Source organism: Globicephala melas, chromosome 9 (genome assembly GCF_963455315.2).
Source record: "Globicephala melas chromosome 9, mGloMel1.2, whole genome shotgun sequence".
NCBI classification, from domain to species: Eukaryota; Metazoa; Chordata; class Mammalia; order Artiodactyla; family Delphinidae; genus Globicephala; species Globicephala melas.
This window is the reverse complement of record NC_083322.1, coordinates 60,529,831-60,545,718: the sequence shown is the minus strand read 5'-3', so window position 1 is coordinate 60,545,718 and position 15,888 is coordinate 60,529,831. Positions and strand designations below refer to the sequence as shown.

At 38.5% G+C, this 15,888-nt stretch overlaps 1 protein-coding gene across 1 annotated transcript in view; it reads left to right on the top strand.

The window, feature by feature from the left end:
• The window catches only part of COL28A1 (collagen type XXVIII alpha 1 chain), a 159,246-nt gene extending 148,110 nt beyond the window's left edge, over positions 1 to 11,136 (top strand). The window contains 3 exon segments of the mRNA XM_060305008.1: positions 5,315 to 5,453; positions 7,153 to 7,160; positions 10,972 to 11,136. Of these exon segments, the coding sequence (XP_060160991.1) occupies positions 5,315 to 5,453; positions 7,153 to 7,160; positions 10,972 to 11,136 (312 nt within the window).
• The last annotated feature ends 4,752 nt before the right edge of the window (positions 11,137 to 15,888 follow it).

Sequence of the window (15,888 nt, the reverse complement as noted above, 5' to 3'; positions counted from 1 at the left end):
ACTCCTACCCCCAACATCTTATTTAAAAAAAAAAAAATAACATCATTGAATTATTTATCATATATAAGATTCCATTTTGGCTGAATTTTCTTAAAAACCTGTCTTTAGTACCATGGCCTATATTTTAACTTGGTACTGAGTATCCATGACAGATTAGGAAAAAGACACAAATGTTTGAGTACATCTATATTTTCTCCTTATGTCATATTCAAGTAAAATTTTATAGGTTGCTCAATCATATTATACTCACTATTGAATGAAGTAGCCTATTCAAAGTCCATAATCAATACTTTCAAAATACATGGACTTTTTAAACTTTCAAAAGACTTGGGACTAAGCCTAATACTAGTTTATTTTCTCCACTGACATGAAAATTAAGTCGATTTCCTGAAATCAGACCTAATTATTTGTAAGTGGCCTTGACTAAGCCACATACACAGATATAGTTATATTGGTCAATACAATAATTTATTTGTTTATAAAGTAAAAGTAATACTTTCTCATTATGGTAGTCAAGAAAACCTCAAATTCTTCTTGATAAACTGCATAACAATGAATTATTAGTATTGCCAGGTGATGTGTCTGTGGAAGCCTCATATATTGCTAATCATTGACTTATTAGCCTTAGAATGTAAGATGTTCCTCTCTTAGGGAGAAGAAAAAAATAACATTGCAAACTGATCTAGAAAGACTATGCCAGATCTGGAAGTCAGGAAACTTGGCTTGTAGTCTCAATGCTGAAGCTAAATCCTTTATTTCCTTGTCTCCAGAATTTATACTTTTCCTACTTTATTATTTCAGAGACTGGTATGCATCTGCTTACTGTGCTGTGGTCTTTTTTTAGACTTAAAATTTATAGTGTATTTCACAGTGAATGACATCTTAGAAATGAGATCTGACAGCTGCCTGGCATTGGGTGAATCACCTGTTTCTTAAGGTTTCCATTTCCTCATTTGTAAAATAAGGGATTATTACCAGAATATTCTTCCTTTTGTAAAAGTATGTGATTAGAACAGTCAAAAAGCTTTAGTGGGCAATGCCAGAATGGAGGACATTATGCTAATGTATGAGAGGGTTTAGACACAATAACATCCTGCAGTTTCCCTGTAGGAAAGCTGCAGGCGATCAGGGGAGGTGCAGCCCAAACTCAAGGTGTTCCTCACAGCCCTCAGCAACCTTAAATGCAAATGGAGAGCATTCAGTTTAAGTGCTTGCGTGCTGAGAGACCTGGCAAAGAAGTGTTATTACCTGGGAAGCCTCAATCAAGGTCAGAACCTGCGAAGCCAGGCACCTTGAAGGCCCTGGCAGTGCCCCAGCTGGCAGGAGCAGAATCCCCACAGCTGACTGGGAGAAACGTGGCCCTGCACTGCTGGGAAAAGCTAAGTCTGAGCACATGATCTAATACTCATGATCATCGGCACTCATCCAGGGAAGACGGGAGCTCAAGTTTAAAGAGCTTGTCTGCAATATATGCAAGGTTCTGGGTAATGAGTTATGAGGAAAATGTTCGGGAATCAGAAACCAAAGGACCTTCTAGAACTGTGTGGCACCTATTCAGTTATCCTCCTTTAGGTCATACACTCACGTTCTGGGATGCTGCTTGAAATCTCTTTTCTCCCCTTAAAGATCTGCTCTAAAGGCTAGAAAGGACTGAGCATAACACATCTGCCTGTCCAGCTGCATGGAACAGCCCGGCCTCCAGGTGTCAGCCCCTCATGTGCCCGGCTCCTCTGCTGTGTTTTACTGTGTGAGCCCTGCTCGGAGCTGGGGCCATTCATCTCCTCCAAGGCAGGCCAGTGTGGGGGGAGTAGAAGTGTGCAGAGCTGATAGGCAGCCTGTTGTGTTTAGGTTTAAGATTTATAATAAAATAAAATAACAGAGAATGCACATAGCAAACACTGGAGTGCCCACCACCCAGACATAACTGGTGTTTCCCTCTGTTCATCACTGTTGCTTCAGACAAACCTAGAGTCCTTGCTGTTCTCCTTCAGAGTCTCTTTCCTCCTCGTCTCTCCAGAAGCAGCCACTATCATGAATTCGGTGTGTATTCTGCCAGTAAAGTTTGGGGCGGCTTATATCCCACTTTCAGAGTTGGAAGGTATGTTAGGGGCTAATCTTTTCCTATTTTAAAATGATGACATTAAAGCCTAGAGGAGAGAATTCTCCAGGAGTCCAGTGGTTAGGACTGCTCGCTGCTTCCACTTCAGGGGGCGCGGGTTTGATCTCTGGTCCGGGAACTAAGATTCCGCATGCTGTGTGGCATGGCCAAAAAAAATCAATCAATAAAATAAAATAATAAAGCCTAGAGGAGGGCTTCCCTGGTGGCGCAGTGGTTAAGAGTCCGCCTGCCGATGCAGGGGACACGGGTTCGTGCCCCGGTCCGGGAAGATCCCACATGCCGCGGAGCGGCTCGGCCCGTGAGCCATGGCCGCTGAGCCTACGCGTCCGGAGCCTGTGCTCCGCAACGGGAGAGGCCACAACAGTGAGAGGCCCGCATACCACAAAAAAATAATAATAATAATTAATTAATTAAATAAATAAATATATATATATGCATATAGAAGAAAGACTGGGGAAAAAACAACCTGAGTATCAACAACAATTATTTCTGGGAAGTGGAATCACTTGTGATTTCTAGTTTCTTCCTTGCTTGTCCAGATTTTGTAAATTCCCTTCAATGAACATGTTTGCTTTTGTAATAAAAAAAATTATAAAAATGGCAAACTATAATATATAACATAAATATGTATTATGTAAACTATACATAATATAGTTGTGTATTTGCTTAAATAAACTGAAATTTCATGGAGCCAAAATATAAAATTATTCTCATTTCTGAAAAAAAAATAGTTCACTTGTTCTAGAACCTGAGGTGTAATGTTCTAGTAGTCAAAATTCCCAAATAGGGCTTCCCTGGTGGCACAGTGGTTGAGAGTCCACCTGCCAATGCAGGGGACATGGGTTCGAGCCCTGGTCCAGGAAGATCCCACATGCCACGGAGCAATTAAGCCCATGCACCACAACTACTGAGCCTGAGCTCTAGAGCCTGTGTGCCACAAACACTGAAGCCCACGCGCCTAGAGCCCATGCTCCACAGCAAGAGAAGCCACCGTAATGAGAAGCCCGCGCACCGCAACGAAGAGCAGCCCCTGCTCGCCACAACTAGAGAAAGCCCTCACACAGCAACGAAGACCCAGCACAGCCTAAAATAAATAAATAAATTTATTTTTTTTAAATTCCCAAATAATGACGTGATTGAGAAAGAAAACATACACTCCTAAACTTACAAGAGGTAAAGAATGACTTATGAGACCTTAAGACTTGAACAAGATGGTTATTTAGAGGCTGAGTTAATTCCTTTAAGAGAACCATGCTGCCCAGTGAAGTTCTTCAAAGGAACATTCTCACCTGACAGTATATCTCAAGTGTAGCCATAACGTCTATTGTCTTTTTTATGTTTGATAAGCTACTCCTCAGTCAAGCTTTTCTTTTAACTTATTTTTTGCTTAAAATGAAATATGAGCAAGCAAAAAATCAAAACAAAACAAAACAGTATTTCTTTCCTGAAAAGGGCATTTCTAATTTTGCCACTAACTTACCAATAATTGGGGGGAAGCTTTAGATTATTAATTATTTGGAGCTTCAGATTCCTCCATAGAAAATGAAGTACTGATAAATGTTTCCTTTAAACTTAAAATTCTGTAGTTCTATGAATATAACAAAATTCACATTCAAATCGTCATCTGCATATACAGGATCATTCTGAAAGAAAGAGGAATGCCAACTGACCCACAGTTCTACCTCCATTTGTACCAAAAAATGTGTTTGGGGTAAGTGAAACATCACTACTGTATTTGAATTGAGTGCCCTTTATATAGGCTGATAACCAGACCAGTACCAATGGAAATATTTGCTCTGATAATCATTTAATTATTGTAAAAATATACATACATGAGTAATAGAGTTAGCTAGTTCTTCCGCATTGTGTGTGTGTGTGGGGGGTACAGAATCAAAAGCAGTGGAACAGTTTAGATGGCAGAGAGCAGCTAATGATGACAGCTGGCTTTGGTCATAAGATGACAGGGGGGCTTCCCTGGTGGCGCAGTGGTTGAGAGTCTGCCTGCCAATGCAGGGGACGTGGGTTCGTGCCCTGGTCCGGGAAGATCCCACATGCCGTGGAGTGGCTGGGCCTGTGAGCCATGGCCACTGAGCCTGCGTGTCTGGAGCCTGTGCTCCACGATGGGAGAGGCCACAACAGTGAGAGGTCCACGTACCGCAAAAAAAAAAAAAAGAAAAAAAGAAAAAAAAAAGAAAAAGATGACAGGAACCACAGGTGAGGAAGCATCAAAAATGACTTTACCTAGTTCATAGATTTGCCTATTTAAATAAATAAACAAAAGCAAACAAACAAGAGAGGGCCTTGCGAGGATAAATGACCACACTGTGCTAGGACTGAAATGAATTATCGATTCAACCTCATGTATCTGGGGTCCAAGGATAAAGAAAAAGAACTTAATTGGACCCATAAAGGATTGTCCTAGCTCCTGGCAACTGTAGTCAAGAATAACTGATGTGACTTTTTTTTAAGTTTTTAAGCAAAACACATTTTCTTCCTTGTTTCATTACATATCATAAATTTAGATGAAACTTGGAAATCTTAGTTCAGAAAACTTGCTTTTGAAATTATAATCCTTTATCCCTTAGCTAGCATACATTTCTCAGAACTTCTGAGAAGCTAAGCATCCTGCAGCATTTGACATTTGCTGGGGTCCAGATAATAGGATGAGATGAGAAGTGATTGCTATTGTTTTTATTTTAACAGTATTATTGTCCTCTGTCACTTCAATTCCCAATCTCAACATTGGTGGAGTTCATGGTAGATATTTTGGAATATATTGTTAAGTTCTCTAGTTTTAGAAAACAGAGAGGAAAAGGCCATTAAAAAAAAAAAAGGTCAAAGAAATTAGTGGTTATTTTCCCTCTTCATACAACTGACTAAGAAAAGGATGAAGATGAACTCCTCCCAAACTCACATCTTTTGTACCCTGCAGGTAGATCTCTCTGAAAGGCCCAGCACAAAAGGATTTGTGCCTGGCACTGGGAAAAATGTGTGTGACCACGAGGCGGTCAGAAAATCCATAACTCAGGTATTCAGGAATGCCTGACATAGGGGAGAGGCATCGTTTCGTGAGCTTTTATTGAAATAATTAATATTGAAGAACTGGGGAGAAACTTTTCTTTAAGTGTTCCCCAAAGTAAAGTAGCTTTTTTGACTTGATATCACCAGATTCAAAACTGTGAATTTTTTGTATAGGTCAGTGTCTCTGGAGCCCAGGACAAAGAGAAGGAGCCTTCAGAGCCCACCTGGGCTGCCAGCCTTGCTGCCACTCCATCATCTGAGGCTGCCACCACCCAGGGGCCATTGCTCAGGTCCCCTGAGGATCAGGCAGAGGGTCTGGAAACCAGAGCTCGAAGTCTCATTTTGAAATCAGAGCGAGAAAAGTTCGTGCACGAAGGTAAGAGATTTCTGCCCATCAGCTGTTGTATCTATAATATCAAGAAGGCACAGAAAGAATGGTCTCTAAAATCTCATCCAGAGAGAACATGTTTTGACTCTAAACAGGGAGGACAAAAGACGCTTTTCATTTTATTATATATAGAATTAGAAAACTGGCTGGTTTTTGGAACAAATTTGGTCAATCAAAAAATTTAAAGCTCTTATAGTGTTTATTGTTATTTTAAAATTTGAAAGCCTTTAGAGAGGATATTGCTCTCATGTTTGCAGTAGCTCTTACCACTCCCTACTGTCTTACATGAAGCCTTCACACATGTAGACATTTGAATTTTTGACCCCTGGTTGGAAGAAAGAAAAAGAAGCTAGAATCTAGATTCCAATTCATCAGCATATTTTCTATGCAGTTAATGTCTACAGAAATTAATCATTACATACACATTTGTGAAGAACATGCAAGAGAGACAACATCCTTGCCCAAAAGCAGCTTAGATTGGCTTGACAACAATATACATTATTCAGTTATTGCTTTTAAAGAGTGGAGGTAGTGAGAATCCACTTGCTCCCTTCTATTTGGCCGAAAAGGTAAATTTAGAGGTCAGTTTTAGCAAATAAGTGAATTGAGACATACTCCAAATCTGAGGAAATGATTATGGCAGATGGAGAAAGGGCTTATTTTGCTATTGAGAAATGAAGCTTATGACATTTAAACTGTCACACAGAACACAAGTGTCAGGCAGCAAGTATCTATTTTGTCTTTTTGGAGAATGTTCTCACCTTGGTATAAGTTCCTCAGTAAGAAATAATAATCAAGGCACGAAGGACAAACATGAAATAAAAAGGGATTTAACAAATAGCTTTATTGTTGTAACTCTAATTAGCTTTATTTTTTATTTTTTTGGATAGCGGAAGTGTTTCTGAAACTTATTTGTAAACTGACATTAGAAGGTCATGTTTTTACTGTCCTGTAAAAGCTGATCTTTTGGGCTTCCCTGGTGACGCAGTGGTTAAGAATCCACCTGCCAATGCAGGGGACATGGGTTTGAGTCCTGGTCCGTGAAGATCCCACATGCTGTGGAGCAACTAAGCCCAGGCGCCACAACTACTGAGCCTGTGCTCTAGAGCTCTGAGCCACAACTACTGAGCCCACGTGCCACAACTACTGAAGCCTATGCACCTAGAGCCCATGCTCTGCAACAAGAGAAGCCACCGCAATGAGAAGCCCAGGCACTGCAATGAAGAGGAGCCCCCCCTCGCCGCAACTAGAGAAAACCGCACACAGCAACAAAGAACCAAAGCAGCCAAAAGTAAATAAATAAAATACATAAATTTATTTTTAAAAAAGCTGATCTTTTTAAAAGAAAATTGTGATATAAAGAGAGCCCTTCGTTGAGGCAGCCATTGTTGGCATGTATTCAAGTGGCACCCCAGAAGCAGCCCAGGACCACCTTGCTGCATGCCCCAGCCCAAGCCAAAGGAACATTCTGGGCCCACTCACTCCATGCTACAGCCTAGCACTAGATCTGGGGTGGCCACAAGTGAAACAAGTGAAAAGACAGGATCATGAGGTACATCTGAGCCAAACTCTGTAAGCCCATGAGCCCTACTTGCTTCAGCAATCCCCTCCTTTTGGGGCAAAGATCCCAGAGTAAAGAGAAGGAGAAACACACACTTTAAGGGAGAAGAGTCAGCTCAAGCCTGACCCTCGGGGCTTCCACTCCAGCAACTTGGGAGCAGACCCAAGGGCGGTGACAACTACTGAGCAGAGAGGACGTCCTGCCTCACACACAGCTCCAGCTGTAGCTCCTCCACCTCCAGCCCAATCCCCTACCAAGGTGACAGCTGCCAGCTCACCCTGAGGAAAGACATGGCTGGCATCCACATCAAATCCAGCTCTCCCACCAAAGGCAGTGGGCACATGCACATAGCATAGGGACACTCCCACATAAGAACACCCCTTCAAAACCAAAATAGCTAAGTGTTTCATCTAGGTTCATAGACACAGAGAAACTTAAGTGAAATGAAAAGGCAGAGGAACTACTCTCAACTGAAAGAGCAAAGAGAAAACCCATGAAAAAACAATGAAACAGAAATAAGCAACTTACCAAATAAAGAATTCAAATCATTGGTAATAAAAATGCTAAGTGAATTGGGAAGAGAAATGATCTAAACACAGATCATTTTAATAAGGAACTAGAAAATAGAAAAACCCAATCAAACATAGATAATTCAGTATCTGGGATAAAGAATACTCCAGAAGCAATGAATAGCAGAATAAATGACACAGAAGGACACATAAGTGATCTGGAAGATAGAAGAATGGAAATCACTCAATCAGAACAATAGAATGACAAAAAACAAAACAAAACAAACAAACAAAAACAAGTGCAAGATCTCTGGGATAACATCAAACATGCCTACATTTGTATCAAAAGGAGAAGACAGAGAGAAGGGGATCAAAAATGCATTTGATGAGATTATTGCTGAAAACTTCCCAAATCTGAAGAAGGAAACAGATATCCGGTACAGAAAGCATAGAGGGTCCCAAATGAGATGAACCCCAACAGACCCACACCAAGATATATAATTAAAATAGCAAAAGTTAAAGAGAGAATTCTAAAGGCAGAAAGAGAAAAAAACAGAGAGTCATGTATAAGGGAATCCCCATAAGGCTATCAGCTGATTTCTCTACAGAAAGTTAGCAGGCCAGAAGTGAGTGACATGGTGTATTCAGACTGCTGAAAGGGAAAACCCACAACCTAGGATACTCTACCCAGCAAGATTATCATTTAGAATAGAAGGAGAGAGAAAGAATTTCTCAGACAAGCAAAAACTAAAAGATTAAGCAATACTAAACCTACCCTAAAAGAAATGTTGAGATAAAGGAACCCAAGCATACTACAAAAGAAAATCATCAAACCACAATGGGAGAAACACAAATAAGAATAAATGATCAGAGAAGAACTATAACCACAACTGGAAAACAAAGAATAAAATGGCCATTTATGACAAACCCACATACTCAATGGTGAAAATATGGAAGCCTTTCCACTAAATTCAGGAACAAACAAGGATGCCCACTCTCACTGCTTCTATTTAACGTAGTATTGGAAGTCCTAGCCACAGCAATCAGGCAAGAAAAAGAAATAAGGGTATCCAGTTGGAAGGGAAGAAGTAAAACTGTCAGTATTTGCAGATGACACGATATTCTATATAGAGAACCCTAAAGTCTCCACACAAAAACTATTAGAACTAATAAATACTTCCAGCAAGGTTACAGGATACAAGATTAATATATGGAAATCTGTTGTGAGTCTATACACTAATAATGAAATATCAGAATTGAAAGTAAAAAAAAAATCTTGTTTAAAATCACATCAAAAATATTACAGTACCTAGGAATAAACTTAACCAAGAATGTGAAAGACCTATACTCTGAAAACTATAAAACACAGATGAAGGAAATTGAAGATGATACAAAGAAATGGAAAGATATCTTTTGTTCTTGTATTGGAAGAATTAATATTGTTAAAATGGCCATGGTACCCAAAGCAATCTACAGATTTAATTCAATCCCTATCAAAATACTCATGATATTTTTCACAAAACTAGAACAAATAATCCTAAAATTCATATGTAACCACAAAGACCCCAAATAGCCAAAGCAATCTTGAGAAAAAAGAACAAAGCTGGAGGTACAACCCTCTCAGACTTCAACTATACTACAAAGCTACAGTAATCATAACAGTGTGGTACTGGCACAAAAATAGACATATAGATCAATGGAAGAGAATAGAGCACCCAGAAATAAACCTACACACCTACAATCAATTAATCTATGACAAAGAAGACAAGAAACACAATGGAGAAAAGACAGTCTCTCCAACAAGTGGTACTGGGAAAAATGGACAGCCACATGTAAAACAATGAGATTAGAATATTTCCTCACACCATGTAAAAAAATAAACTCAAAATAGTTAAATAACTAAATGTAAGACCTGAAGCCATAAAACTCCTAGAACAGAACATAGGCAGAACATTCTTTGATATAAATAGTAGCAATGTTTTCTTGGATCAGTCTCCTAAGGCAAAAGAAATGAGAGCAAAAATAAACACATGGGATCTAATTAAACTTAAAAGCTTTTACACTGCAAATAAAACCTTAGACAAAATGAAAAGACAACCTACAGAATGGGAGAAAATATTTGCAAATGATGCCACTGACAACAGATTAATATTCCAAAATATAAAACAGCTCATACAACTCAGTATGCAGCCACTATGGAAAACAATATAGAGGTTCCTGAAAAAACTAAAAATAGAACTACCATATGACCCAGCAATTCTACTCCTGGGTATATGTCTGGAAAAAATAGTAACATTAATTAGAAAAGATACATGCACCTCAGTGTTCATAGCAGTACTGTTTACAATAGCCAAGACATAGAAGCAAGCCATCAACAGGTGACTGGATCAAGAAGCCGTGGTCTATGTATACAGTGGATACTACTCAGCCATAAAAAAGAACAAAATTCTGCCATTTGCAGCAACATGGATGGACCTAGATAATACTATGCTTAGTGAAGTAATTCAAAGAAAGACAAATACTGTATGATATCACTTATATGTGGACTCTACAAAATAATACAAATGTATGTATTGATATATGCAAAACAGAAACAGAGTCACAGATATAGAAAACAAACTTGCAGTTACCAAAGGGGAGAAGGAAGGGAGGAGGGACAAATTAGGAGTGTGGGATTAACAGATACAAACGACTATGTATAAAATTGATAAGCAACAAGGGTATACTGTATAGCACAGGGAATTACAGCCATTATCTTGTAATAACCTATAATGGAGTATAATCGGCAAAAATACTGAATCAGTATGCTGTACACCTGAAACTAATATAATATTGTAAATCAACTATACTTCAATTAAAAAAAGAAGAGAGTCCTTTATTTTACATTTTTTTGTAACTTAAAGGGATTTTCCTCCTTTAGTAAGCACAATCACATGTGATCATAGTGGTGCTTTCTATGAACAAACTTGGAGGGAATGTGTATAGAAGGCCAAAGTCATCTTCATTCCAAGTGCTAATTTGATTTCAAATCAAGTCCAAAGTAAATGAAGAAGTCCTATCTCTCTCCTGTCAACTAATCCTCACAAGAGTATTAGCCAATCAAGGCTCACAGTATTGTCAGGAAAATATGCATTTTAATGGGGTTTCATGAAGTTCAAAAACTTTTGTTTTCAAAGGAATGACTATCTAATGGTGGAGTTTCAGGTGGTAGAGGAAATATGTCAGGTATTCAGGAACCCGTCCTTAACTTAGAACCATACTTTTTTAGTTGGTGTGTTAGTGTGCATGGAGAATAAGCTTCCTAAAGCTTTTACTTTTCAGTGAAAGAAAAACTTATAATAACATGCTATCCTTTTCTCACTCTAGATCCTAGATATTTGGAACTCTACAGCCAGGAAACTGTAGCGAATATGTGGTTCGATGGTATTATGACAAACAGGTCAACTCCTGTGCTCGCTTTTGGTTCAGTGGCTGTAAAGGCTCAGGAAATAGATTCAACAGTGAAAAGGAATGTGAAGAAATCTGCATTCAAGGATGAGCAAGTAAATCACCCTGTACTGAGTCAAATCTATGTCTCTATCTACAAGCCTAGGAAGAAACTCTATAATTTCAATATTCACCCAATACAAATAAAACACCATATATGAGTGTATACTGAACACTGACAATTTATAAACATAGTCAAATCCTTACAACCACCCTAGGATGTAGGTATTATTAACTATTTTTACAGATGAAGACACTGAGGCTCTGAGAAGTTTAGGAACTTCTCAAACATCACCAAACTAAAAAGTGGAAGAGATGGGAGGGTCTGACCCAGGACTGTGTAACTTCAACACACATGTTCTATCTATTTCACAACCTGCAATGTTGTTCTGATTGCCATTAATTCCTTTGCATGTATTATGTCGGATGAAACCCCTGCCCCAGAACACCCCCACTCCCCCTGGTTCCCCCAATCCCTCACACCTGCCTCAGTCCCCCAAACCCCTAAAAGCCCTGCCTGTAGCAAAAGGTAGCTGGTGGGGAAGGAACTGGGTATGGACATTAGAAGTGATGGGAGTATGTTTGTGCAGAGATGGTGGTGAGGTAAGAAAGATATCCTGCCTGAGGGAAACCCAGCAAGATGGAGTGGTTCTGAGAGATGAGCGGCCGTGGGATAGGAGTGGGGTTGGTGAGGGTAGTTAGATTTTTGCCTCATTTGCCCTGAAAATGATTAAGAAACTAATCTGAATTAAAATTGCAACTCAGATTTATTAACAATTGTCATTCCCCACTCTTCCAACATATTTGGAAGAAAAGCCTTTATTGTATGTTTAAGCTATATATTTAAAACAAAAATTGTAATTTAGACAAAGGAACATTTTCTACCCTTCCTTTACAATGTGTAAAAGCAACTTTGAATTTTAGTGGGTTGGGATGGGAAGGCACTTGATGGCCGAGGACCACTTGAAGCCCACATGAACTCCTGAGCAGAGCGTTTTAAACATACAGTGTACACTTAAAAAAAAATGAGCCACCAAATTGAAATATAACCCAACAGAGTAGTAGAGAACTTGCTCTGTCATTTTATGATATCCAGTTTGGGAAGATCACTAGTTCTGAGCTGAACTCAGGCAGCATTGGTATATATCATCTCACAACACACTTTTCTCTTCTTTCAGGCCTGTGACCCTCATTTGAGTTTGGGGGTACACAAAAGTGCACCCAAGGAAGGAGGAACTGGAATAACAGCCATCTTAGCAAAAACAATTTTGTATAGTTTAAATTTTTATTATGTAATATTTGATACTACAAAATAATATATGCAATATACTTGTAAATTTAAAAACATGATACCATGATGGACACCAGTGAACACATCACACGGAAAATGAACCAAACATAAGCAATTCTGTTGAAACTTCCTGTGAGCCCCTCCATCATCCCAACCCCCTGCTTTCTGCCAGAATAACCCATCTTGAATTTTGGTCTTACCATTTCAATTTGTTATTGGTTTTCATATGCAATTTTACATGTGAAACCACATAAATCTCTATGTATCTCTAAATAATACATAGTCTCACTTATTTTAGAACTTTATAAAAATGGTGTCATACTCTGGTCTTCTGCAACTTGCTACTTTCATTCAATATTATAATTAATCCCTGTTTTACCATATCTAAATATATTCCTAAATAATTTATTATTTAGGTTTTTTTGAGCTTTAAGAAATTGGTTTCATGACGTGTAATTCTTTTTCACTTGATATATTATTACAATATAATTCATACTTGTTCACTTTCACAGTTGTATAATACTGGTATGAATATATCACAACATATTCAACCATTACCTTGTCTATGCTAAATTGTTTCTAATTAATATTTTTCATCAGCGTTGCTATGAATGCTCTTACGTGTGGCTTTGGGTGCTCGTGTACCAGTGGTTTTCTAGGCTATATACCCAAAAGTGGAATTGGTGGGTTGCAGGATATGTAAACATTCAAAAATAGTACATCATACCAAATTTTTTCGCAAAGTGTTTGAACCAGTTCATTATAAATTTGCACCAGTTGTTGTATAAGCGTTCCCATTGCTTGACATTCTTTTTAACACAAAATTGTCAGACTTCTTCATTTTGTTAATCATGGATGTGAAATGGTATCTTGTTTCAATTTGCCTTTCTCTGGTAGCATCTGACCATATTTATTTACCATCTGTGCTGTTGCTTCTGTGAAATGTCTGTTTATAATTGGGGGAGATTTTCCTATTGGATTGTTTGCCTTTGCTTATTGAATTTCTGGAGTTCCTTATATATCCTGAATTTGAATTCTTTGCTCATTATTTGAGTTGCTAATATCTTTGTGGTTTGCCTTTTTACTTTACTCTTTTCTTTTTTTAGTGAACAGAAGTTCTCAATTTTAATGCAAATTTACCCACCTTTTTTTGTGTGTGGCTAGCACCTTTTTTACTTGTTTATGCTGCTCAGACTTTCAGCCACCTTTCTTGGGCAGGAAACTCACCCAGGACAAAACCTGCTCTGGGTGCTGGGTGTACCTCTCTAGCTTCCCATCTTCATGCCTGGTAATTCCGATGAGCCTGTCAGCATGTTGGTGATTTCCAGGTGACTGTGTTTTCTTCATCTTTTTTAGTTGTCTCAGCATGAAAGTGGGTCTGAGCTACATAGATGGCCACTACTCCATTTTTTGTTGTTGTGGGATGGAGGGCTTTGGGTATTTTCTTATTTCTTGGAAGTCCAGCAATGCATTGAAAAGCCTGTATTGTCACCGTATGGTTGTTGGAAAGCAGAAAGACCCTTCAGAGTATCTAGCCTGCCATTTTGCAAAGAGCAGAAGTAGTTATGTTTGTTTTTCAAGCTTTTCACAATTTTTCCCATATAGAAAATTGATATGCAAACATATTGTAATGTTGACTTGGGTGTTCATCCCTTTGTCTGAAATGTTCTCTTCTTCCTTCATGTGACTGACCAAATCCTAACATTCCAAGGACAACTTGCAGGCCTCCTCCTTTGTGGTACTTCCTCATCTCTCTCATTTGGGCCATGCTCAACTCTGAGGACACAAAACACTTGCCCTAATGCCTCCATTCTACCCTGATCACAGTCTAAGCTGCCTTGCACTTAGTGCAGAGCACCTGTGTTAGTTTTTTGTTTTGCTGCTTTAACAAGTTGCCACAGGTTCAGCAGCTTAAAAAACACAAATGTATTATCAGTTCTGGAGGTCAAAAGTCTGATGCAGGTCTCGAGAACTGGGCTAAAATCAAGGTGTCAGTGTTTCTTCTGGAGGATCTAGGGAAGAATCCGTTTCCTTACCTTTCCCAACTTCTAGAGGCTACCCACATTCATTCTTTGGTTCATGGTCCCTTCCTCTACCTTCAAAGCCAGCAACAGCTGGTTGGATTCTTCTCATGCTACCATCTCTCTGGTGCTCTGATTATAGCTGGGAAAGGGTCTCTGCTTTTAAGGACTAGTGTGATTTGATAAGGCCCACCTGGACAATCCAGACTACCCTCCCCATCTCAAGGTCCTTAACCTTAATCACATCTACAAAGCCCTTTTCCTATGTAAGGTTCTGGGGATAATGGACACTGTTGCATCCATTATTCTGTTGATCACAGCATCTGTACCGCCTGCCTGTTCTCTGAACTTAGAAGCAAAGACATGCCTTGTTTATCTCTGTGTCCCTAGTTCCTGGCACATAGGAAGAACTCAATACATTAAAAAATATTAGAACTCACTTTATAAAATTCATTAGAGAAATAGTTAACTCCTTGAAAGAGAGGAATAGAAAACGTTAAGAAAAAATCACACCAGTTTAAAAGAAAAAGAGAGAAGTGATATGTCAATGAGTTAAAAACTATTACTCTCATCCACTTTGAGATTCAGGACACTCCTCCCCTCTTTTCCCACCATAATTAGCAAAACAAAGGGAAAAGTCAGAAGGAGTGTTGTCTGGCTAGATAAAGAATCAAAGAGGCTGAAATGAACAACATGAGATTTTGGAAAAGAGAATGATGATTTATGTTTTCATTGTAATCTAGTTAAAAAGCTAATATGGAAATAACCCAAGTGCCCATCGACAGTTGAATGGGTAAAGAAGATGTGATACATACACACACACACACACACACACACACAGGAATATTACTTAGCCATAGAAAAAAAGGATGAAATATTGCCATTTGCAGCAACATGGATGGACCTAGAGAATATTATGCTTAGTGAAATAAGTCAAACAGAGAAAGACAAATACTGTATGATGTCACTTATATGTAGAATCTAAAAAAATAATACAAATGAATCTATATATACAGACTCAAGTGAAAAACAAACTTACGGTTACCAAAGGGGAGAGGGAGAGGGGGAGGGACAAATTAGGAGTCTGGGAGCAACAGATACAAATTACTATACATAAAATAGATAAGCAATAAGGATTTAATGTTTAGCACAGGGAATTATACCCAATATCTTGTAATAACATATACTGGAATATAATCTGAAAAAAAAATCCAAAACTGAATCACTGCACTATACACCTGAAACTAACACAATATTGTAAATCATTTATACTTTTATTTTTAAAAAACCAATAGAGATGGGGGAGATATACATTTTGTTTCTCCATTTTCAAATAAAAAAGGACAGACTATGTACACCACGTGCTAAAACCAAGAATGTGTATCGAGAGAAGTGTCCATTTTAAATTAAGACATTGAGAAATTTTTAGTATTTTATTAAGTACTAACGACGTTCAAGAATTTTAACAATGACAAACTTCCACTGAAATGTT